At 34.7% G+C, this 23,041-nt stretch overlaps 4 protein-coding genes and 2 long non-coding RNA genes across 9 annotated transcripts; 4 read left to right on the forward strand and 2 right to left on the reverse strand.

Annotated features, from left to right (window-relative positions):
- Positions 1–2,614: 2,614 nt before the first annotated feature.
- Positions 2,615–5,327, forward strand: LOC149031447 (uncharacterized). 2 transcript variants are annotated; one of them, XM_089175924.1, is made up of 2 exons: positions 2,615–4,064; positions 4,463–5,327. In XM_089175924.1, the coding sequence occupies exon 2, from the start codon at positions 4,581–4,583 to the stop codon at positions 5,325–5,327; it is 747 nt and encodes a 248-aa protein (XP_089032050.1). In that variant the 5' UTR covers positions 2,615–4,064; positions 4,463–4,580. The 2 variants fall into 2 exon arrangements, with proteins under 2 accessions (XP_089032050.1, XP_089032049.1); XM_089175923.1 differs by having other exon boundaries at positions 2,623–4,064; positions 4,449–5,327.
- A 105-nt stretch (positions 5,328–5,432) lies between these two features.
- Positions 5,433–7,594, forward strand: LOC149031448 (uncharacterized). The gene is made up of 2 exons (XM_089176188.1): positions 5,433–5,604; positions 5,706–7,594. Exons 1-2 carry the CDS (start codon positions 5,433–5,435, stop codon positions 7,592–7,594), a joined length of 2,061 nt encoding a protein of 686 aa, XP_089032314.1.
- Positions 7,591–8,932, forward strand: LOC149031449 (uncharacterized). The gene is made up of 2 exons (XM_089176189.1): positions 7,591–8,686; positions 8,763–8,932. Exons 1-2 carry the CDS (start codon positions 7,591–7,593, stop codon positions 8,930–8,932), a joined length of 1,266 nt encoding a protein of 421 aa, XP_089032315.1.
- Positions 8,933–15,918: 6,986 nt separating this feature from the next.
- Positions 15,919–17,801, reverse strand: LOC149031450 (uncharacterized). 2 transcript variants are annotated; one of them, XR_016177744.1, is made up of 2 exons: positions 17,558–17,801; positions 15,919–16,482 (listed from the first exon to the last, which is right to left on the reverse strand). It is a non-coding gene; the product is annotated as an uncharacterized LOC149031450 (long non-coding RNA). The 2 variants fall into 2 exon arrangements; XR_016177743.1 differs by having other exon boundaries at positions 15,919–16,515.
- A 168-nt stretch (positions 17,802–17,969) lies between these two features.
- LOC107073438 (uncharacterized) lies at positions 17,970–22,552 on the forward strand. 2 transcript variants are annotated; one of them, XM_015334079.2, is made up of 5 exons: positions 17,970–18,142; positions 21,452–21,554; positions 21,627–21,742; positions 21,813–21,930; positions 22,073–22,552. In XM_015334079.2, exons 1-5 carry the CDS (start codon positions 18,113–18,115, stop codon positions 22,156–22,158), a joined length of 453 nt encoding a protein of 150 aa, XP_015189565.1. In that variant the 5' UTR covers positions 17,970–18,112; the 3' UTR covers positions 22,159–22,552. The 2 variants fall into 2 exon arrangements, with proteins under 2 accessions (XP_015189565.1, XP_015189564.1); XM_015334078.2 differs by lacking the exon at positions 17,970–18,142 and adding an exon at positions 21,226–21,385.
- LOC149031451 (uncharacterized) lies at positions 19,521–20,377 on the reverse strand. The gene is made up of 2 exons (XR_016177745.1): positions 20,031–20,377; positions 19,521–19,683 (listed from the first exon to the last, which is right to left on the reverse strand). It is a non-coding gene; the product is annotated as an uncharacterized LOC149031451 (long non-coding RNA).
- Positions 22,553–23,041: the final 489 nt, after the last annotated feature.

The following is a 23,041-nucleotide window of genomic DNA, read 5'->3' on the forward strand; positions in this document are numbered from 1 at the left end:
GTGTTACAGAAATAACAATACCATTCGCCGGTTTCTTCTAGGGAAGTGGTCGAGTTAAGTAACTTACCTCGAGCGCTTAACATTCGTGGCTGCTCAATAGTAAGGAAATTTTCAGATGTCTTTTGAATGCGACTCATTAAAATTTTCATTGACTCTAAACTTTTGTTTTGAAGCTCAATGTTTTCTCTCTATTTATGCAGAACCTGTTATAGTTTTTGAATAACCTGTGAAATCTGTTGCTGCTGTTGTGTTTTGTTCAGTGATTGACATACCACCACCGCTGCCACTCGATTGAGTTACTGTGGTAATCATTTGATTTGTCATGATGTTTGACAGAGTTATTAGTGTACTCGTCTGTACTGCAGTAATATTTGACTGCCTCATAACTTAAAGTGTACCTGTTGACATTGTTGGGCTGACGGATACTCCAGGTCCTTTATAAATAGAATTATTTTAGTTTGGATTTTTATTTTACGTTTAATTGAATAAACGTAACTTCTCTAATAAGAAACTTTTAATAATCTATAAGATTTTCTAAAGTCTTATCAAGTTTTACGATTAACTAAACAACCGTAACTTTTAATAAGAAACTTTTCATCTTTAAAAGTTCCTAAATTTTTTTTTCTCAAGTTTTACGATTCTATAACTAATCGTAATTTGTACTAAGAAACTTTCTATCTTTAAAAGTTTCTAAACTTTTTTTCAGTTTTACGATTTTATAAGTATTAATCGTAACTTCTAGAATAAAGTGAGAAATATTATCTATTTCTATAATATTGTCTGACGCGTCAGGTGGATTATTCACAGTCTCTGTATACTCGAGCCTACGTTCGACGTTCTGCTCATTCATTGTTTCTTCTCTCACGTCTTCAACTTATAAGCCTTATGAAACAAACGAAAATTATCAGAGACTAATATATTTCAACTGCACTGCAAGTTGCGAATGAGAAAAGTGAGATCAGTTGCAACTCCTGCATGCAATAGCATGCTACACGTGCTCCCTCTCACCTCGAAACAAACGACACAGCACGTTTAAACGTTTGGGGATAGCCGTACGTTCACGTGTAACACACAAATCACAGACTAGAGTAGCAACCGATTTAATCGAGACAAAGCTTAGTACTGTACTACAGACTTTACCTTGAGTCGATAATTAAATTTGTGGAGTTTTAGGCAGAGAGAAATATGTATATCGATTTGATATAATATAGTTTATTCAGTTATAATGATGTGATGTCGAGCGATATTTACATAAATTTACAAAAAGTGACGTGGTTACAAAAATACAGAATACAAAAGGGTTACAAATATAAGACCGACTGACTGATTTGCAGAATAACAGATAACACACAGACAGATACAGACGGACTGTACGATCCGAAATGATCGTACGGTAATTAGCGGTATTCGAAAATCGCGCGCGTGCGATTCTATCGATTAATATAATATTCTTGATCGATACTCGTTAGGAGTATCGAAAACTACAGGCGAATTTCGAAGCGCTCCTATAGTTACCCTCACCTCTCGCATCCCCACTTCTCACATCCCTAGCGTATGCGCCCTGCTGGGCGAGTACAAAAGGACATTCTTACTATTTCACCACTGGACGCCTGTAAATATACATCCAAGTCGAAACGAGAAAGCAAAGTGCTAAGTCAAAGGAGTTAAGTTGAGATAGTTAAGTCAAGGGAGTTTAAGTCGTAACGAGAGATGAGATCTTTCCTTTATATTCATTTCATGTTGACGGTAATTTCCCGCGTGGGAACGCCACGTGGTGGATTCTTATTGTTATAATCTAATATCATCCAGGGTTTTTATGCCGCAAGGCTTTTCCCTGACGAGCCAATAAAGCATTGCATCTTGGTTTGGCTCAATTACGTGTTTTCTTTTACACCTAAACCTAACCCTTTATTCTCCACATCATAGCATATACGAAATAGCCAGAGGACTCCTAATCGAGAGGCCCATACACGGACTAACTGAGGACTCAAGACTAAAGACACTTTCTTACTTCTTTCCACATATTTATATCAGAAATGAGCTACATCTCTTTGGAGTGGGAAGAAGATTATGAATCTTATTGACCAATAGCATAACTCCATAGTCCACCGATGGGTACAGCCTATGTTTTTTTTTTTGTAGTGGAAACCATACATAAAGCGAATTGATCTAGAATATCGAAATGTTATTTATTTATGGTATCGTACGTGCTTAAATAGGAATCTAAAACTCCTCAAAGGTCCCGAAACCGCACAAAGGGTTTTCATCGCACCAATAAATCTCGATAATTTTTAGGTTTGTTTATGGTTTTATGGCCCTCCTAATCTTTTCTTTTAGCCTTTGAATAGAGTTTTCCTTTCCAGAAAATACAATATAAAGAAAAAAACTGAAAACTAGTATTTTTTCCTACAAATTAGTTATTATTTATGTATTTGTAGCCTTTTTTTATTTTTTTTATTTTTTTTATTTAAAAAAAACTACATATTAACTAAATTTAATATCAAGATATAGTTTATAAGTATTTCTTTGACCAAATATTTATTTAAAGTTTAGATGTCTAAACTTTCCTTCTCTTTTAAAATATTTATAATTTTAAACTATAATTATTACCAGTCTTTCTGAATTAAACTGTATCTTAAACGAGTCAACTTCGTAAAGTCCGTTACTCGATTAAATTGCTTGAGAGCAATATTATTTTTCATCTAGAACGTATACACGACAAGCGTGTCTTTGTTCTATAATATAAACAGCCAACGTTCTTTGTATAGCTATATCATGTTTCTTAAGCCGGGCGGTTTAGACAAGTCTAAGCCTGTTTACGGGTGATATACACCAACAGTCCAACTTTATATTTTTTACTTTTTGTAGTGAAGCCTTCTTTAGAATGGGAGTGATCTGAAAAAAAATACACGCGGTCATTCAGGACACGCAGCTATGAAACGGCTGCTATACTAAATAATGAGAGAAAAAGAGACAAACATATAGGATTTAGCCTGCGAGAGAATAAGACGGAATATAGCTATACAATTTTTCCTATTCTCAGTCTCCTCTTTATGCTATGCTTCGTAGTTATCGCTTCTGGTTATATCTGTGTGCGTTTGTGTGCGACTGCATACTACAAAACGTGGACACGTATTTTTTCGATACTCGAAATGTTTGTAGGTAGGAGCGATAGAATGGTAGAAGAATAAACAGAGACAAGCACGTAGGTACGCGACAAAAATATAAGGTCCAAACGAACCAACGGACGAAATAAAGAAAGAAGGTGCGTGGTCTGTTTTTCTTTTTTACAAAATGTGTCATTTCTTTTCTATTTAAAAATGTTTCTATTTTATTGACAAATTAATATTACATTATTTATTTCGCACATCTAAACAAAATCTTCTTTAATATATAAAATTCTCGTGTCACAGTTTTCGTTGCCATACTCCTCCGAAACGGCTTGACCGATTTTGATGAAATTTTTTGTGCTTATCCGGTATCTATGAGAATCGGCCAACATCTATTTTTTATCCCCCTAAATGTTAGGGGTAGTCCACCCCTAAATTTTTTTTTTATTTTTTAGACAAAATTTTTAATTTCTATTTTTTTATGATACAACATATAAAAATACATACAATCCTCAATTTTTACCCTTCTGCGGTCAACTCTTATTTTTTAATAGCCATTTTAGTAATTTATTCATTTTTCCTCTCCGGTCGAAAACTGATCAATCGTCATTTAATTAGTTATCCCCGCCAGATGTCTACAGGTGTCACTTCTGACCCAGTAAACAGCACGGAGTAGGGATGAGAACGAAGCCGGTCTCCTTTCTTTCTCACTCCCTACACAGTTGTCGGCCATTATTATTGTTTATGCATCAAGTGTAGTAGTAACGTTGACAATTATTATTTTGCTATCTCAGTGTAACTCTCATATTAACTTTTAATCATTCCTATTTTATCAATAATAATTAAATTATCAATTTTGAGTGTATTTTGCACGATTAGTTAATCAAGTGATTTTATAACCTCAAAAGTACTCAACACGTGACACGAGCTTCCAATAACAACGGATTTTGTGTTGTAAGTATACTTTTTTTTATTTATATCGAAAATGTTGTTGATCTTATAAAAATGTAATTTTAATTTAATTTTATATATTAGATGTAATTGAACAATTAAGATTTTCATAGTTTCCAAAAAATCAATCATTATGAATCTTTATTTTGAAATGTCAATGGAAATATTGGTTGTATGAAAAAATTATAAGAGACAATGTTTTCATAAAATTTAATTTTTTACTTTTGTTTGAAAAATTTTTCCATAAAACTTATATTTTTGTTATAATTTCATAAATTAAAACTAATCATTTCAAAACTGCGGCAAAAATCCTGGCCCTAATTATACTTTTAACATTTTTCATCATTAAATAATTTCATTAATTCTATTTATGTATGTTTTGTACAGTGAGCAATGCCAAGAAAACGCAAAGGGGCTGATTTGAGCCGCAGTACAAGTAAAGCTCGAAAGTTGCGAAATAGCAGATCCGAAAGAACAGAAGAACAAATCCAGCAACAAAATACTGATGCACGTGTCAGAATGGCGCAATTGCATCAAGAAGAGCCAGAAGATACACGAGCTGAACGCAATGAAGTCAGAAGATTAGAACAACGACAATCATGCCGTTTCACAGTCAATAGACGAAGAACAAATGACCAACAACGACAACAGGTACATCGAGCATTTATATCTGATTCATTCCTGCGTCTAACATTCCAGTATGAGCCCGATATTGAATATTATGCTCATTCAAAAGTGGTAATTGGTGCTATGGACAAGGAATGTCCGCATTGTCATGCTCTGAAATTCAAAAATGAGCCAGCTGGGATGTGTTGCGCGTCAGGAAAAGTGCAACTACCTGAAATTGAAACACCACCTGAACCATTGAACGGCTTACTTATCGGCACGGATCCAGATTCTAACGTGTTCCTGAAGTCAATTCGAAGATTCAATTCATGCTTTCAAATGACATCGTTCGGAGCAACAGAAATAGTTCGAAATACTAATGCAAATGGTCAACAATTCAATTCTACATTCAAAATCAGAGGCCAAGTTTATCATAAAATGGGCTCACTGCTGCCAATGCCAAACGAACCACATAAATTCTTACAAATCTACTTTATGGGCGGCGAGGATTCCGGAAGCGCACTTGCCAATCGCGTGAATGCACGTTGTGATTATAATAACCTTGATTCACTTTATGCCAGGCGCATCGTCAGCGAGCTAGATGCTCTTTTGAACGAGCACAACGAGTTGTTGAAAATATTCAAATCACATATGCACTAATTACAAAGCGATAATCACGCTATCGTCATTAATCCTGATAAAACACCAGCTGGAGAGCATATTCGTAGATTCAATGCACCCGTTGTTGATGATGTTGCTGGAATCATGGTTGGCGATTGTACAGCTGCACGAGAAATTGTGATTCGTAGAAGAAATAATAATCTTCAGTTCATTGCTGACACACATCGTTCATATGACGCTCTCCAATATCCGCTAATATTCTGGAAGGGACAAGACGGATATTGCATAAACATAAAACAACGAGATCCCGTATCAGGTACTTCACTGATTATTAATTTGATCATTAATCATTTAACAAAACAATTAAATTATTAAACGTAATAAATTTAAATTAATTTTTATGAACAAATATTACAGGAGCTGAAACAAACAAGAACATTAGCTCAAAGGATTATTATGCGTACCGATTAATGATTAGACGTGGCCTGGACAACGTCATTTTACGATGTCGTGAGCTTTGTCAACAATTCATGGTCGACATGTACGCGAAGATTGAGAGCGAACGACTACGATACTTACGATATAATCAAAAAAAGCTGCGCGCGGAAGAGTACATTCATTTGCGAGACGCTATCAACAACAACGCCGACGTCGCCGAAATTGGTAACCATGTCATTTTACCATCATCGTACGTAGGCAGTCCACGTCATATGCAAGAATATATACAGGATGCTCTGACTTTCGTGCGCGAATATGGACGACCATGTTTATTTATCACGTTCACATGTAATCCAAAATGGCCAGAGATTACATCTTTGCTACTGCCTGGCCAAAATGCAATACATCGCCATGACATTACAGCACGTGTGTTCAGACAAAAGTTGAAGTCTTTAATAAGTTTCATTACTAAATCACATGTATTTGGTCCCACACGTTGCTGGATGTATTCGGTTGAGTGGCAAAAGCGAGGATTACCTCATGCACAGATTTTGGTTTGGTTCATCGACAAAATCCGTCCTGAAGAAATCGATAGTATCATTTCTGCGGAAATTCCAGATCCATCCACTGACCAACTGCTGTTTGATATTGTTACAACAAACATGATTCATGGTCCATGTGGTACTCTTAATAGTTCATCGCCTTGCATGGCTGATGGAAAATGTACTAAAAATTTCCCTAAAGATTTTACCAATGATACGGTCACAAATGTCGACGGATACCCAATATATCGTCGAAGAAATCCTGAAAATGGCGGACAATCATTTATTAAAAATATCATCAACACAGACATTGATATTGACAATCGTTGGGTGGTGCCATATTCGCCTTTGCTGAGCAAGACATATAATGCTCATATTAATGTTGAGTTCTGCAGTTCTGTGAAGAGCATCAAATACATTTGCAAGTATGTCCATAAAGGCAGTGATATGGCTGTGTTTAGAGTGGAAAATACTAATGTGAATGCTCCTCCAGTGAATAAAAACGATGAAATAACGCTCTACCAAATTGGTCGGTACATCAGCTCCAATGAAGCTGCTTGGCGTATCTTTGGTTTTCCAATTCATGAACGGGATCCAGCAGTTGTTCAGTTAGCCATCCATCTTGAAAACGGTCAGCGTGTATTTTTCACGAACGAGACAGCGATTGATCGTGCAATAAATCCACCTAAAACTACACTCACTGCATTTTTTGAATTGTGTAATCGTGCGGATGATTTTGGTGCCTTTGCACGAACATTACTCTATTCACAAGTACCACGCTATTTCACATGGACTCAAACAAAAACATGGATGCCCCGCAAGCAAGGCTCACCTGTTGCTGCATGTCTCAATATATTTAAATCAAACGCCTTGGGGCGATTATTTACAGTCAATCCAAGACACACGGAGTGCTTTTATCTTCGACTGTTGTTGGTTAATGTTACTGGCCCATTATCATTTCAAGATATACGTAAAGTGAATGGGCAACAATATCCAACGTATAAAGATGCATGCCTTGCACTCGGCTTGCTGGAAGACGACAACCAGTGGGAATGCATGCTTGCTGAAGCTGCATTGAACTGTACAGCAATACAAATTCGTCTACTATTCGCTATAGTGTTGACTACATGTTTCCCAGCCCGAGCACAGATATTATGGAAAAATCACAAAGATTCAATGACTGATGATATATTGCATCAACATCGTATACGGTGCCACGATCTAACCATAACATTCAGCGACGAAATGTACAATGAAGCATTGATTGCTATTGAGGATCTTTACATTGTCATTGCCAACTTACCACTTTGTAATTTCGCAATATGAATTCGCCAAATCGAACTGCATCTGATTTAATGAATACTGAAATGAATCGTGAACTGCAGTACAGTACTGTAGAAATGGCAGCGATTGTTGCCCGCAATGTCCCACTAATGAATGAGGAACAAAGAACCATTTATGATCGCATTATGCTCGCAGTTTCAGCTGGACAAGGTGGGTTCTTCTTTTTGGATGCATCGGGTGGAACTGGCAAAACATTCGTTATTTCGCTAATTCTTGCTGAAATACGATCAAATAATGGCATCGCATTGGCCGTTGCATCATCGGGCATTGCAGCAACTTTATTGGATGGAGGTAGAACAGCTCATTCAGTATTTAAGCTGCCACTAAATATTCAGAATAACCCTGACGCAGTATGCAACATTAAGAAACAATCGTCCATGGCCACTGTGCTGAAACGGTGTAAAATTATTATTTGGGATAATTGTACTATGGCACACAAACATTCACTTGAGGCGTTGAACAGGACATTGAAAGATATTAAAAACAGTGACAAACTATTTGGCGGAACTCTGTTGGTCCTTTCAGGTGATTTCAGACAAACACTTCCAGTCATTCCACGTTCAACATACGCTGATGAGATCAACGCTTGCTTAAAATCATCTCCATTGTGGCGTAATGTTGAAAAATTACAGCTAAAAATAAATATGCGCGTTCAAATGCTTCAAGATCCATCCGCTGAAACATTTTCAAAACAACTCTTAGATATCGGTGATGAAAAAGTTGCTATAGATGAAACTGGATACGTAAAATTACCGACCGATTTCTGCACAATCGCTGATTCGCAAGATACTCTCATTGAACAAATATTTCCCGATGTACACACACAGTACATAAATCATGAGTGGCTTGCCGAAAGAGCGATTTTAGCGGCAAAAAATGTAGACGTTGACAATTTAAATCTGAAGATACAAATGTTGTTGCCAGGGAACTTGGTATCATATAAATCTATTGATACAGTTTGCGACGACAGCGAAGTAGTAAATTTTCCCACAGAGTTTTTGAACTCACTGGATTTGCCAGGCATGCCACCGCATAATTTACAATTAAAGGTTGGATCTCCAATTATCTTGCTTCGTAATTTGAACCCGCCCCGGCCGTGCCACGGTACGCGATTAGTCATTCAAAAATTAATGAAAAACGTGATCGGAAGCCAGGATTTTAAATGGCAAGTTCAGAGGTGAAAATATACTCATACCACGGATTCCTATTATACCTACAGATGTGCCAATTCAATTCAAACGTATTCAGTTTCCGATTAGATTGGCATTTGCAATGACTATCAACAAATCCCAAGGTCAAACGATGTCTGTTTGTGGATAAGATTTGAGAACACCATGTTTTTCACACGGACAATTATACGTGGCATGCTCTCGAGTGGGTAAACCATCCAGTTTGTTTGTGTTAGCTAAAGATGGACTAACAAAAAATATTGTTCACGCTATAGCATTAAGAGATTGATATTGTTTAATAGTGTTACTGTCGTAATTGTTTAATTAATGATATATAATTTTAAGGAATAAATTATAATAACTTAAAAATAATGTTTGCCTTTTGTTATTTTTATATTCCCTCATCGTTCACAGCGCTTCATGCTTATTTCACGCATATACCACATTCTTACATACATACAATATACACATTCTAACATACATACATACTTACAATAAGTAATCTATTTTTTGTCTACACTAGAAATTACTAGGAAATTATTTATATGGCAAAACAACGTTTGCCGGGTCAGCTAGTATGTCTATAAAATTTGATTTTTATATGTTTTTATAAAATATATGTAAGATTTATTTAAATTTAAAATATAAGTATTTATTATAATAGAACAAATGATTAATTATTAAGGTTTAATATAATAATAAAGAGATAGAAAAGAAAAAGGAAAGTAAGTAACAATAGTTAGAAATCTTAAGTACACTCGTATTACACTCTTTCACTCACAAATAGTCGCACCGAATCAAGAAGGCGAAGACCGCATTCTTCGCCGCGTTTATATACACATTCACCCCACCAATGGTCCCAATCACTTCCGTCAATCATTCTCGAAATCTCCAGACTATTCCCGACCGATTAAACAAAAGACCTTTTCCCGATTTCCGGTTCGGGAATATTCGAGAGACTTCGGAGTGCACGCTCGCTTTTCTTTCTTACTAAACACACTCATATTCATACCGTTGCATGCACTCACACTTATACCGATATCGCTGCGCGCACTCACACCTATACCAAAATCGCTGCGGGCACTTACACTTATACCCATATCGCTGCATACTCTTACACATCTTTCACATTCATCAATTGTTTTCACGCACACCATACACTCGCACTCTTCGTCTTTCTCTCACTCTACACTCGGCCGTTCTGACAAACATATCTATCCTCAGATATAGGATCAGCTTTAACCGTTTTCGTTACACATTTTTTCTGCCTCTTGAGTCCACGGTTTCATCGAATCGGCTACAGTCGATGCTATATATAGATCTTCATGTTCCCCCACTTTCCGCACCATATAACGATCGCTCCTTAACACCGTAATTACCTCATATAGTCCTAAATATTTTGGGTGTAATTTCAATCTCGGTCCAAATTGCGTTCGTCGTATCGCAACCAGATCTCCTTCCTTATATCGCATAGCGGCAGTTCTCTTTTTATTGATCAATCTATGATTTACCATCTGTGCTTTTAGGACATCTTCTTTCGTACGTCTCTAACACTTCTCATGTTCTTCTTTTGTGGATTCAATCTTGACTGTTTTTTCGATTTCTTCTGGAAATACTATTGCAATTACTACAGGTTCTTCAAGTTTACCTTCAGCTACATCCGTCATTGATTTCAAATTCATTCAACTTTAGCCCTAGGTAATACACTTTCAGCACTCTCTTCCGAACATTGTGTTATCTGTTCCGCGTTTTTATAATCTTTTACCAGCGGTTTCGCTTCTTCCACACTTGCAATATGAGACAGATCTATTTCGCTACGGACGTTAAACGCATTGATTTTGAAGACTTCGTGTACCTCGTTGTCTGTCTTCGCAACCTCGTTCGCGTCACTAATGGAAACTTTACCGGCGTCTATCGTTACACTCATCTTCCGCAAAAAATCATTGCCTATTAGTAAACTATGATCTAAAAGAGCATCGGAAACTACGTGAACTTTGATCGGATACATTTTCTTATCAATAATAATACTCGTTTCTACCACGCCATATGTTTTAATTAGATCAGAGCCCACACCTTGAAAACGCAAAATCTCCTTATTTAATTTCGGTGTGCCTACCTTGAAATATTGTTCTGTTGTTATTAAGCTTATGTCACTACCCGTGTCTATCAACGCCGTAATTATATCATTTCCCATTTGCACCTCTTTTACACACTTCCCTTTGGTTTTCACACTCACACCACACACTTTCTCCGACGCGTCCCGTTGCTTCTCGTTCTTTTGACAAGCTGTTGAAATATGTCCAAATTCGCCGCACTTAAAACACTTTGATCCTTTTTTCTTAAATGGACAACTCCGTCTCTGATGGTTCAACCCTCCGCAACTAAAGCAACGTTCACCGTTGGACTCCGACGGTGGTCCGCGTGACTGCTTCCCCTTCTCGTTGATAACATGTATCCCTTGCGTCTTTGTAGTTTTCGTCTTCTTCTTCATTTTTTCTTTCATGACTTCATATAATGCAATTTTCTTCTTTAGTTCTTTGATCGTTGCAGCTCCGTACAGAATTGTTTTATTTATTTCTTCGTCTCGAATGCCGTCGATAATATATTGTATCGTAGATGTTTTATCAATACCTGCTTGAGCGGCAATTTCACACATCTCATAAATGTACTCTTGATAGGTTTCATCTACTTTTCTTTGTCGTCTTCTAAGTGTCTCATGTACTTTATATGCGTTCGTTACTTCCATAAATTCTTCTACTAATGCCCTCTTCAGTTGTTTCCACGACTTACAACACTTTTCATACCGAACGAAAGATTTCGCCGGTCCTCGTAATAATCGCTTACAATAGATAATTTTTTGTAAATTACCCCACTGGCATATTTCAGCCATCTCTTCAAACTCTCTTAACCAGCATTTAACGCTAGTTGTTCCGTCTCCACTGAATATGTTGACAGACTCTTCAACGTCTTTAAAAGACAACATCTGCATTGCCCTTGCAGAAGTTTCTTTTTCGTCGATGATAGATTCCTCGTCTTCGGTATCATCATCCTCTGAATCCTCTTCATCATCATCGTCATCTTGTTTTTTATTGTTAGCTGCTCGTAAGCGTTCCGCTAACTCCTTCTTTCTGCCCTTTGAGCTCAAGCCCATCCTCTTCAAGTTTGCTTTCAGCTCCAGGTACTTCATCTGATCGACGTCAGGCTCTGCTGCAGCAACAGTCGTATTAGATACATCTTCTTGTGATGTCCCCCTTGATTCCATGATGCACTAGACACTTTAACGCTTCCAACTAATAATTACTTACACGCTCGTGAAATCGATTCTATCCCGGCTAAGCCCCCAAGAATGTAAGATTTATTTAAATTTAAAATATAAGTATTTATTATAATAGAACTATTGGGTTATAGGGGATATTAAAAAAATACTCTTTCTTATAACACAATTTTCTCTATATTTTATATGATAAGGTGGAAGCACTTCTTTACTCAATCAGCAGTATAAAAGGAATAATCGAACAACAGAAAATATTTCGTCGCCAAGCACTTAAGATGCAGCTGCCCTTTGGTAGGGATAAAGAAAACAAAGATTAAGAAGGAACGCGCATCGATAGACTAAAACACTCTGTTTCCCACACTAGATATCGGATATTATTTATATACATAAAAGTATCGATTGCATTTTATAGATATGGTAATATAAACGCAGAATAAAGAATACTGCGTAGAATTCAACAAGAACAAATGTTTAATTATTAAGGTTTAATATAATAATAAAGAGATAGAAAAGAAAAGGGAAAGTAAGTAACAATAGTTAAAAATCTTAAGTACACTCGTATTACACTCTTTCACTCACAAATAGTCGCACCGAATCAAGAAGGCGAAGACCGCATTCTTCGCCGCGCTTATATACACATTCACCCCACCAATGGTCCCAATCACTTCCGTCAATCATTCTCGAAATCTCCAGACTATTCCCGACCGATTAAACAAAAGACCTTTTCCCGATTTCCGGTTCGGGAATATTCGAGAGACTTCGGGGTGCACGCTCGCTTTTCTTTCTTACTAGACACACTCATATTCATCCGCTGCATGCACTCACACTTATACCGATATCGCTGCGCGCACTCACGCCTATACCAAAATCGCTGCGTGCACTCACACTTATACCCATATCGCTGCATACTCTTACAAATCTTTCACATTCATCAATTGTTTTCACGCACACCATACACTCGCACTCTTCGTCTTTCTCTCACTCTAACATATATTTAAAGACATGTACTGACCAATGCATATAGGAAAATTATATTATTAATTGTAATATTTGCGTATCTAAGAAATTTATACTAATGTTTCAATAAAATAAAAGCATTTTTAAGATGTTGAACGCCCAGCGTGAATCGATGGAGCTTACTACGGAGCTGAAAATTAAGACTCGTAATGTACACAGTTCGATAAGCTAAGAGAGCGATACGATTCAATGCATTTTTTAGATTTTTCGTTGTTCAGATCTTTATTTAGACGAGAGTATTTAGAGTGTTTGTCTCTTTTTCTCTCATTATTTAGTATAGCAGCCGTTTCATAGCTTCGTTACATAGCTCCGTTTCCGTTTATTTACTTTTCAAATCACTCCCATTCTAAAGAAGTTTTCACTTCAAAAATTGAATGTTGTCCAAGCAAATATGGGACACGTAGCTTACCATATTTTGACTTCGTCTGTATGCAAATGCAAAGACGAAGTCTTATTTATAATTATAATAATTATAATAATAAAAATAAATATAAATGATAGTGTGGTACTTAGCTTTTTTTGTCGAATTTCGACAACTCTTAGTCGCTTGTTTTGTTATTTCTTTACAGATTGTCTTAGATGTATCGTCAAAGACATCAAATGGAGAAATAGAAAGATTTTTTTGTAACGGACAAAGTGCGCAGTGATCCCAGAGACTTAAGTTCGTCTGATCGACACAGGGCCGTAAAATTATCGTACACACCGGAAAATTATCGTACGCACAGAAAAAATTTTGAATTTGTCGGATTAGATTTTTAAAATCTGAAAAAAGATTACAAATTCCAACTTTTTCAAAGTTGATGACCTTTTTTTTTAATCTTCAAGTTGAAAAAAGCTGTCTTAGGAACGGTGTACAGCAGGGGAATATCAGATCGTCCAGTTGTGGTTCTTTCTTCTCGACATATCCAATCAAAATCGCAAGTTGAACCGTTCAACTTACTCGTTTGTAAAATTTAATGATTAAAAAAAAAAAACAAAAAAAAAGGTCATCAACTTTTCTAAATTCCAAATTGGACAGTGACAATTATCGTTGATTCAAAAATTATCGTACAGGCTGCATTTTGGATCGTACAAGGCTTTAAATTATGTGACGCGTACGATAATTATCGTACGAATGGGATCACTGAAGGTGCGGTTCAGTTGTTTGTGAAAAACCGTTGATGGTTACTATAGCAACGCTCTGACGTAGCAACATTACGCCACTAATAGAGCTTGCCTTTTTTTGACACAAACTCACACACACACACAACATACAAAGCTTAGTAGCCAGGAGTGGGGACCACGAATCAAAGACCGAGAATAGAAACAAAGCTTAAAAGTCAGGAGTGGGGACCACGAATCAAAGACCAAGAATAGGAAAAACTGTATAGATATATTCTGTCTCATTCTCTCGCAGGCTCAATCCTATATGTTTGTCTCTTTTTCTCTTGCTCCCTATTTCAACGTCCGTTTCCCCCTACTACAGCGTCCGTTACGAAGGCTTCGATAAATTATTGTAAATTACATCCATTCAAAAGAAGTTTTCACTTTAAAAAAATTAAAAAAAGGTAAAAAAATTATATATTAAAACAACGGAAATGAAAAATAGATCTTTGAATCGTCGTAATTCAAAACTCGATGATATGAAAAAAATACGAAAAAAATTGTTCTGGTATTTTTCAAGCATCTAAAGGTATTAGTTAAAACAACAAAAAATAATTTGTGTGTGTTGACCCATGATAAAGCTATTTCAAATTCACAGGAAGTCTATTATCTACCTGAGTTACAAAAAAGAATATATTATTCTTACTTAAGTTAGGATAGCTTATTTTTGCGTCGACAAACACTCTACAATTTTTTTTTCTATCTATGGCTATCGCATTCAGCATTCTATCTTAAGGGGGTATTCTTGTCTAGAAATTGAAAAAAATCGATTTTTTTTTTATATTTATAAAGCTTAACTTGTTCAGAATAAGTCTTCTCTATGCATTACTCTATCGTGCAAACTAAAATCTTACAAAATTTTCAATTTTTACTATTTTTACAAAACTCGGTAAAGTAAAAAAAGTGGTAAAAATAATGTATCTTTTTTTCAAACAGCTGTAATTTAGCAAAAAAAAAAGCTTTTTTCAATTCTTTTAGCTCGAACGATAGCTGCATTATTCTAAATTGATAATCCGTTTTAATTTTGTATTTCATATTACCAGGAGAGCTGCAATCTTGACACTTGTCGCACGCTGTTTTTTTGGGACCCTTCATTTCATCAGCCTATATTTTTTTCAATTTTAAATCTTTTCCCTATTTTTTTTTTTTTTTTCCATGTATTCTTGAAATATTAATGAATATCTTGTAATATTATAGATACTAAAAATATTATTCGTCTTTTTGATATTAGACTTGAAAAATTACCTAAAATTCATTCCTCTAGACCAGAATACCCGCTTAATTGATACAATTTGAAAGCGATAGTTTTTGTTAGCTACCCCCAACCCAAGGTCATACCGTAACTCTTTGATATATATGGTAACAATATTATAATAAATGAATTCTAAATTATCTTACTCTTGAAACTGTGCATTCGTCTAATTCTCTCAAAACTTAGTTTTTTGAAGGTTTCACTTCTAACACGTGTGATTTACACACACGATTTTTTATAACAACTCTATAACAACTGTATTAAAATGTGCAGTATATACGAATATGGTGTTATGTTTGAAAGTATTAATGTTTCATTCTAATTTATTTAAATGTGTGATACTTGCTTTATAATTTCCTGTCCTAAAATACCCTTTTATAAAATTATTTTTCAGCATTCATGTTTTGAATGAGAACAGTCAGCTGTTAATCAATGAGATTTAAATCAATAAGTTTTCGGTTGCTAAGATGTTAGTTGCTAATCAATAAAACGTTAGTTGTTTATGAATGAATTGAGATATTAAGGAAAAAAAGATCGAAATCAGTTGTTTAAGTTGTATCAGATGCAAAACCATTCTTTTCGATATCGGTTGTGAAAAAGTTTTTCTCTACATTAAATAAGAAAAATTGTGTTACTATTTTTGTGTTTTACTTGTTACTTTTTAAATTACATTTCGTTGATATTCATTCGCTTTATTTTAAAGAACGTTATCGTACAAATTCAAGAATTTTTTAAGACGAAGATTTTAGAAGTTCGCCAGCTTCATGCAGCGCTGTCAGTCTGTCATCTTCCAAAACGTGTCATGTGAAACCTACTTCTTCGAACATCATCTTAGCTAAGGTTCTTGCATCTGAGGACATCATCTTAGCTGTGTTTCTTGTATCTGAGGACATCATCTTAGCTGTGATTCTTGCATCTGAGGACATCATCTTAGCTGTGATTCTTGCATCTGAGGACATCATCTTAGCTGTGTTTCTTGCATCTGAGGACATCATCGTAGCTGAGGTTCTTGCATCTGAGGACATCATCTTAGCTGTGTTTCTTGCTTCTGAGGAAATCATCTTGATTATAATATCTGAGTCTGAGAAAATCATCTTTGTTGTGACATGTGAGTTTGATCCATAGAATATCAACTACTGGTGACTTCTAGACCAGAAAATCATCGTATTCAAGGGTAGTCAACCCGCCAGCTTGTAGGTCATGTCTTACAAGTTCCCTTGCGGTACACTTCTTAGAAAATCATCGTATCCAAGGTTCGGTAACTCCCGCACCTTGTAAGGTCACACCTGCAAGTGCCCTTGAATACATTCTAGAAGTCTTCTTTACTGAGTATGTTACACAAAATCATCGTGTTCAAGGTTCGGTCTGAGTTCGCATCTTGCTAGGCTGTCTACAAGTTCCCTTGCGGTACACTCCTTAGAAAATCATCGTACCCAAGGGGAGTCAACCCGCCAGCTTGTAGGTCATGCCTGCAAGCTTCCTTGAATACATTCTAGAAGTCTTCTTCCTCATTAAGTTTCAGAAATAACTACATTTTTGTTTTAGCCTAACGTTTATCCACTGAGTGAGCAGAAATTTCACCTGATCTCAAACGTACTACATTGGAAATATCTTGTCGATACGATTAAAATGCTAATAATTAAAATTCTTAAGACTGTACTAATAAGCGCAATAGCGTCATTCAATTTACTCATTAAAATCTTAATTGGAAATTCATTCTTTACATTTGACTAATTAACAATTAACATTATTATCTTTCTCCTAACTCTCACGCATATTTCGGAAACAAGTATTTTCTTCGTCTCTTTATCGTTCATACACATTTTCTTGTCGCCTAATGCTCACATAAGCGCGCGCACATTACAGACACAAATAAACGTTATGGAGATCCCTATTATTCCATAAATTCTTTTAATCAAAACAATAAAAGGTGATAAGTCTTTGAGTCTTCTATCTCGTTTAAAACTCATCAATGTATTCAATACTTATTTTTTATATTATTAAAAAAAAATATTGAGGTTGCTTCCTTTCACTGATATACAGCATATACTAATACTTTTAAAAATCTATAGAAAATTTTTGTTTCTTACCACGGCAATGCATACGCAAAGTAGAAGATGAAGTTTCTTCATTTTCGCAAAAAATTTTCCTCTATGCGTAGAAGTTATATAAACTATTTTATTTTTTGAATAGTTGCACAAACAACACTACACTTTTCAACTCATTATTTCGAGTTTATATCACATTACTTACGTCATCCTTGGATTAACGTAAGGTTATTTAAAATAAATTGTTTACTGACCTTAATAGATAAGCAGACTGATTTGGATACCATTCCACTTAAATACATTAATGTACATTTTCGCGTGTTGTTTAATAATCACGTATCGTATGAATAAGCAGCGATGTAATAATTTTTAAAAAAGATTACCTCTTTTCTATTTTCATATAAAGTGTCTTTAAACAAGTGATTCAAATAATTGAGTGCAAAAAATAGCTTAAAGTAGAAAATAGATATAAATGGTTTAAATAATTTAATTTTTAAGATAAAGACCTTTTTAAAATAGAACTGATTTGAAAAAATATCATGTGTGCAGATCACACGTCGTAGAAATGAAAGTTTCAAAAAACTAAGATTTGAAAGAATGAGACCAATGCACAGTAGCAAGCATAAGGTAATTGTACGATTTATTTATTATAATATTGTTACCATATATGTATATCAAAAGGCATTGGTATGATTTTTTATTTCAATCGTCAGTTCGTTTGTACCTTATTCTTTTGTCGCCTACACGCTAATTTTTTTAATATTTATTTATTCTTTTACTTTTATACCGCTTCTATATACATAAAGGTTTATTATCGAGTTAATAATAGTCCATGCCTCGTAGTTTGTAGTCGAACACAAACACACACATGTACAACCAGGAGCGATAACTATGAAGCAGAGCATAAAGAGGAAACCGAGAATAGGAAAAACTATATAGCTATATTCTGTCTGATTCTCTCGTAGGCTCAATCCTATATGTTTGTCTTTTTTTCTCTGCTTACTAAATATCGTAGCTTTATAGTCGCCGCGCAACATCGCCGCTCTTCAACCCCGCATAGCATCCCCGCATAGCATCTCCGCATAGCATCCCTACACCACATTTTTTCTGTTCTGTCTCATTCTCTCGCAGGCTCAGTCCAAAAATTTTGTCCCTTTATTTCTCTACTCACATGCGTTTCATTGTCACGCTATGCCACCGCTCGCCACAGCATGTTTCATTTCTTTAAATCACTCCTATTCTAAAGAAGTTCGTACTTCAAAATTTAAAACGTAGCGCGCCATAATACAAAGATAAAACGTGGCGCAACAAATGTGGCATAACCCAACGATGAAACAGCCAAGATACTATGTAACAAAAAAAAAATCATGTGTGCAAATCACACGTGTTAGAAGTGAAATTTTCCAAAAACTATTATAAGTTTCGAGAAAATAAGACAAATACACAGTTGCAAGAGTAAGATAATTGCAGGATTTATTTTAGACGTTCACGCCGGCTCTTACCACTGGTGGCCAAACCTAGATTTTTTCATCGGGCGTCGCGTAATACTGGTGGTCCGCGCTAAATTTTCTCATTGAACAGTGCGTACTAACAGTACTACGCATTCGATTGTGCTATTAGACGGTGCTAATAGACGCTGAAAATTGAATTAATGAAAATTTAACGTATGTTCATGAAAAACATTTATAACCAATATATTTTTATGATCATTGAGATGGTCTCGGATTTTATGGCATTTCAGAATTTCCAAATCTTTGAGTAAACGATACCTTATACCTACTGCTTATAGTATGTTATGATATTTTATTTAATAGGCTTATCATAGGATTTGTTTACCAGGAATTGAATATTTAAAAAAATAACAAAATATACGGTTTATCGTCTACAGAGGGCTCGATACTGGACAGGATGAAAAAACTGCACGAGTTAAGGGGTTACATGGGTTTCATCCGGGTAAAAACGGCGTATTTTCAAGATTTTTTTTTCATATAATATATAAAATATATTTGATTCAAATTTTTTATTATCTTAAGGATACATATTTAATAAACATTTTCTGAAATTTGAAAAAAAAAATATTAAAAACTCCGCCATTGTGACGTCATTCCCGGCGAGCCCTCGGAAAAAAGGTGCATTCGCGTTGACAGCAGAACTCCAAGCAGGATCATCTGAAGTAAAAAAAAAAACTTGTTTTAGTTAAGGCTTCAAACTAGAAATGGGACAAAGAAAAAAAAATGAAAATTGGATGTTTGACAGCGGTTTTTACAAAAAAATGCAGAATTCAGTAAAAATTCCGCGGCATTTAAAAAAAAATAGTTGTAATTGAAAAAAAAAATCGTTCGTCCAAGTTCTTGTAAATTGTATCTCGAAGACTTGTTTAAAATTTCATCGAGATCGATGAAGTAGCCTTCGAGAAATCTTGACAACCGACTTTGAAAACATAGTTTTGAGAAAAACACGTTTAAAGTTTTGAGTGACCATAGAACAGAAAAAAAAAATTTTTTTCCTGACTTACATTGAATCGTCCATTCCTGGGCCATAAAGTAATGAATCTGCTGCATCTGCAATGTCCTCGGCATCCTTTGTTCCTGTCTGTGACGAATCCTGGCTTCACGAGTCTCTTTCGCAGATTTTTTCTCGACGGCGCAGATACGGTTTTCGTCAGCATTCGGGCATACCGTCCACTAATTGAGATCTTGAAACTTTAGGCATTTTTTAATATAATTTACTTTGGACACTTATAACCTCAAAATAAACCTCGTGGTTCAACAATTAATCACCAAATGAAGTATTTCAACTAATTACCCTTAGAAGATGAGAAAAATAACCAAGTACGAATGAACAATGGGCGAGCAGCTGCTCTTTTATACCTACGGCAAGCGGAGCCCAGCGGGTAGCCTTGAGCGCGCAACTTTAAAAGGCTGTATCTCTGAAACTATTACTCGGATCAAGTTGAAATTTTCGGATAATATTCTAGAGATGTTGTAGATTTTAATAAGCAACAAAAAAAAATCGATTTTCTGAATTCGTGAAACCCATGTAACCCCTTAAACAGGTTGCATAATAAGCACTCAATGTACAAATGAGCAAACATACAACGCGTATCCAGGTTTGAACAAGCAAAAATCGCGCGCGGCCAAATGAAGCGCACCATAGATTCGAGCGCCGCCCCACAACGCAGACACTGAAAATCGGCGCCAGCGTGAACGTGTTAAATACTTTAAAAAAAATTAAGAATGTATTTGATTTTATTTCTTTAGGTTCGTGAAATCAGATTAATTATTCAAATTTTATTATTTTGAGATTCGTTATTTTTGTGAGAAAGAATTTTTCTTGTAAATTTTATCTTTATGTTGGAGATTTATTCATACTGAAATAAAATAGAGACTTTGACCAAGTGTTTCTCATAGATTTCTATTCTAATTTCTATAAAATATATTTATTTTTACGCAGATTGACTTTCATGACCTTTTATTTCCACTCACTTATTTGTTGTATGTACTAAGAAAAACTACAAGTTTTCTCTTTTTCAAGATATGTTTTCATTTCATATAGCTTATAAACATTTCTGCAAAGTTATACGTTCACATTTATCTATAATTCAAAACAACGTTTTTTCTTAATCCTTATGATATCTTATAATGTCACGTTTTTAATATCACTTTAGAGTTTTATCTTACGACCTTCGACTGTTTGCGTATCTATAGAGAGTATATAAGCATAGAATACATTAGTAAAGCATCATTTACTAGAAAGAATTTAATAAAATTATTTACATATTATTCTACATCGAATTGTATTGTTAGAAAACTGTTAGATATAATGAAGAGCATCGTGTTCCTTGTTTTTTTCCTGATGTGTGCTTATACAGTAAATATATGTATTAAAAATTAAATAATAATGTTTTAAAAAATACTTTAAAAATACTTGTTTCAGCAAGCAGCTTTTCCAAATGATAAAGTTGAAAAAATGGCGATGGAAATAGGATTATCAAGAAAGGATTTCCAGTCATGTTTAAATCAAGGAAGTGTGGATTTAGGTAAAAGAAATATTATTTATTTATTTTTATTATACACAATCAAGTGACTGTTCTATATTTGATTCAAATTAGAAACCTTTATGGAACTAAGTGGCTCAGCTTTCGATGAAGATAATATTAATTATCCGCCAGAAATGGTAAAAAAAGTAGGAACTGTCACAGCATGCGTATTTAAAATACATGGCGTGGTAAATATTGTTATATAGTTACTTAATTGAAATAATTATTATATTTTATTACACGGATATATAATTACAGTTCCGTGATTCCAAATTTCTTACAAATGAATTACTTCAATTGATGAGTCGAATAAATGGTTCAAAAGAACCCATTCCCCTTCCAATAGTTAATATTATTCGAAAATGCTCTGCACCAGGTAAATGATTATTAAATAGAATTAAACTACTTTACTATTTTTATACACTTTACGACATATTAAATGTCAGGCTCGCTGTCGAATACTTAATCTAACAATTTTATACAGAATATGTCACTTGATAAGATTTTATTTTTTTTAGGCGACAGTAATGATGAAGAAGCTGTAGTTGCGTTTAATTTTATGATTTGTTTTAAACAAGAAATTATAAAAAGGCGTAGGCATTGATTCATATAATATTGCCACAGAATTAAAATACTGTAATAAAGTAGTTTCTATTTAAATGTGTATAATATTCACATAATTGTGTTATAGACATTACAAATATATTATAAATACACTTCTATATGTAAAAAAAAGTATACTTTCTTCGATTTAAATTAGTCGCGCTTTCATAGATCAGCGCGCCTTCGATAATAGGATCGTTAAGTTAGTGAACTGGGAAACATAGGTTGGGATAAGAACAAACCCTAGAAGAAGAACGAGCTCAGTCGAAGAAAAAAAACCAATAAGAATAGACGAAGAAAGATAGATAGATAGATAGAAAGATAGAATGTTATAAAGACAGATATATAGAAAGATAGATAGATAAATAAAATATTATAAAGACAGAAAGAATAAACCTAAATTGTTGTTTCTCTTGTTCACAGGTAAGTAATAATTGTTAATTAATTTTGTACATATCATACTTTATATTTTAAATAAAATAACTCTTATTCACAGTAACACAATTTGGTTTTCACATATTAGAAAAAAAAATCATGTGTGCAGATCACACGTGTTAGAAGTGAAACCTTCAAAAATCTAAGTTTCGAGAGAATGAGACGAATGGACAGTTTTAAGAGTAAGATAATTGTTGGATTTATTTATTATAATATTACTAGGGGTGCCCCGGCCACGCGTTGCTGTGGCTAATAAATATACAGATAGATCTGAATCTACGCACATAACATTTGTCTTCTTTTTCTCTTTTTTCTTAATATCGAACCAACTGCGCATGAGCGGTAACATAAGATCACCACTTACTTCACATCATATAATTTTACATTGTCTGAATATAGGCACATAACATTTGTCTTTTTTTTCGCTTTTTTCTTAGTATCCTTTTAAA

The sequence above is a fragment of the Polistes dominula genome, unplaced genomic scaffold (assembly GCF_049000335.1).
Source record: "Polistes dominula isolate Pdom_NZ unplaced genomic scaffold, Pdom_raw_medaka contig_21, whole genome shotgun sequence".
In the NCBI taxonomy this organism is placed as follows: Eukaryota; Metazoa; Arthropoda; class Insecta; order Hymenoptera; family Vespidae; genus Polistes; species Polistes dominula.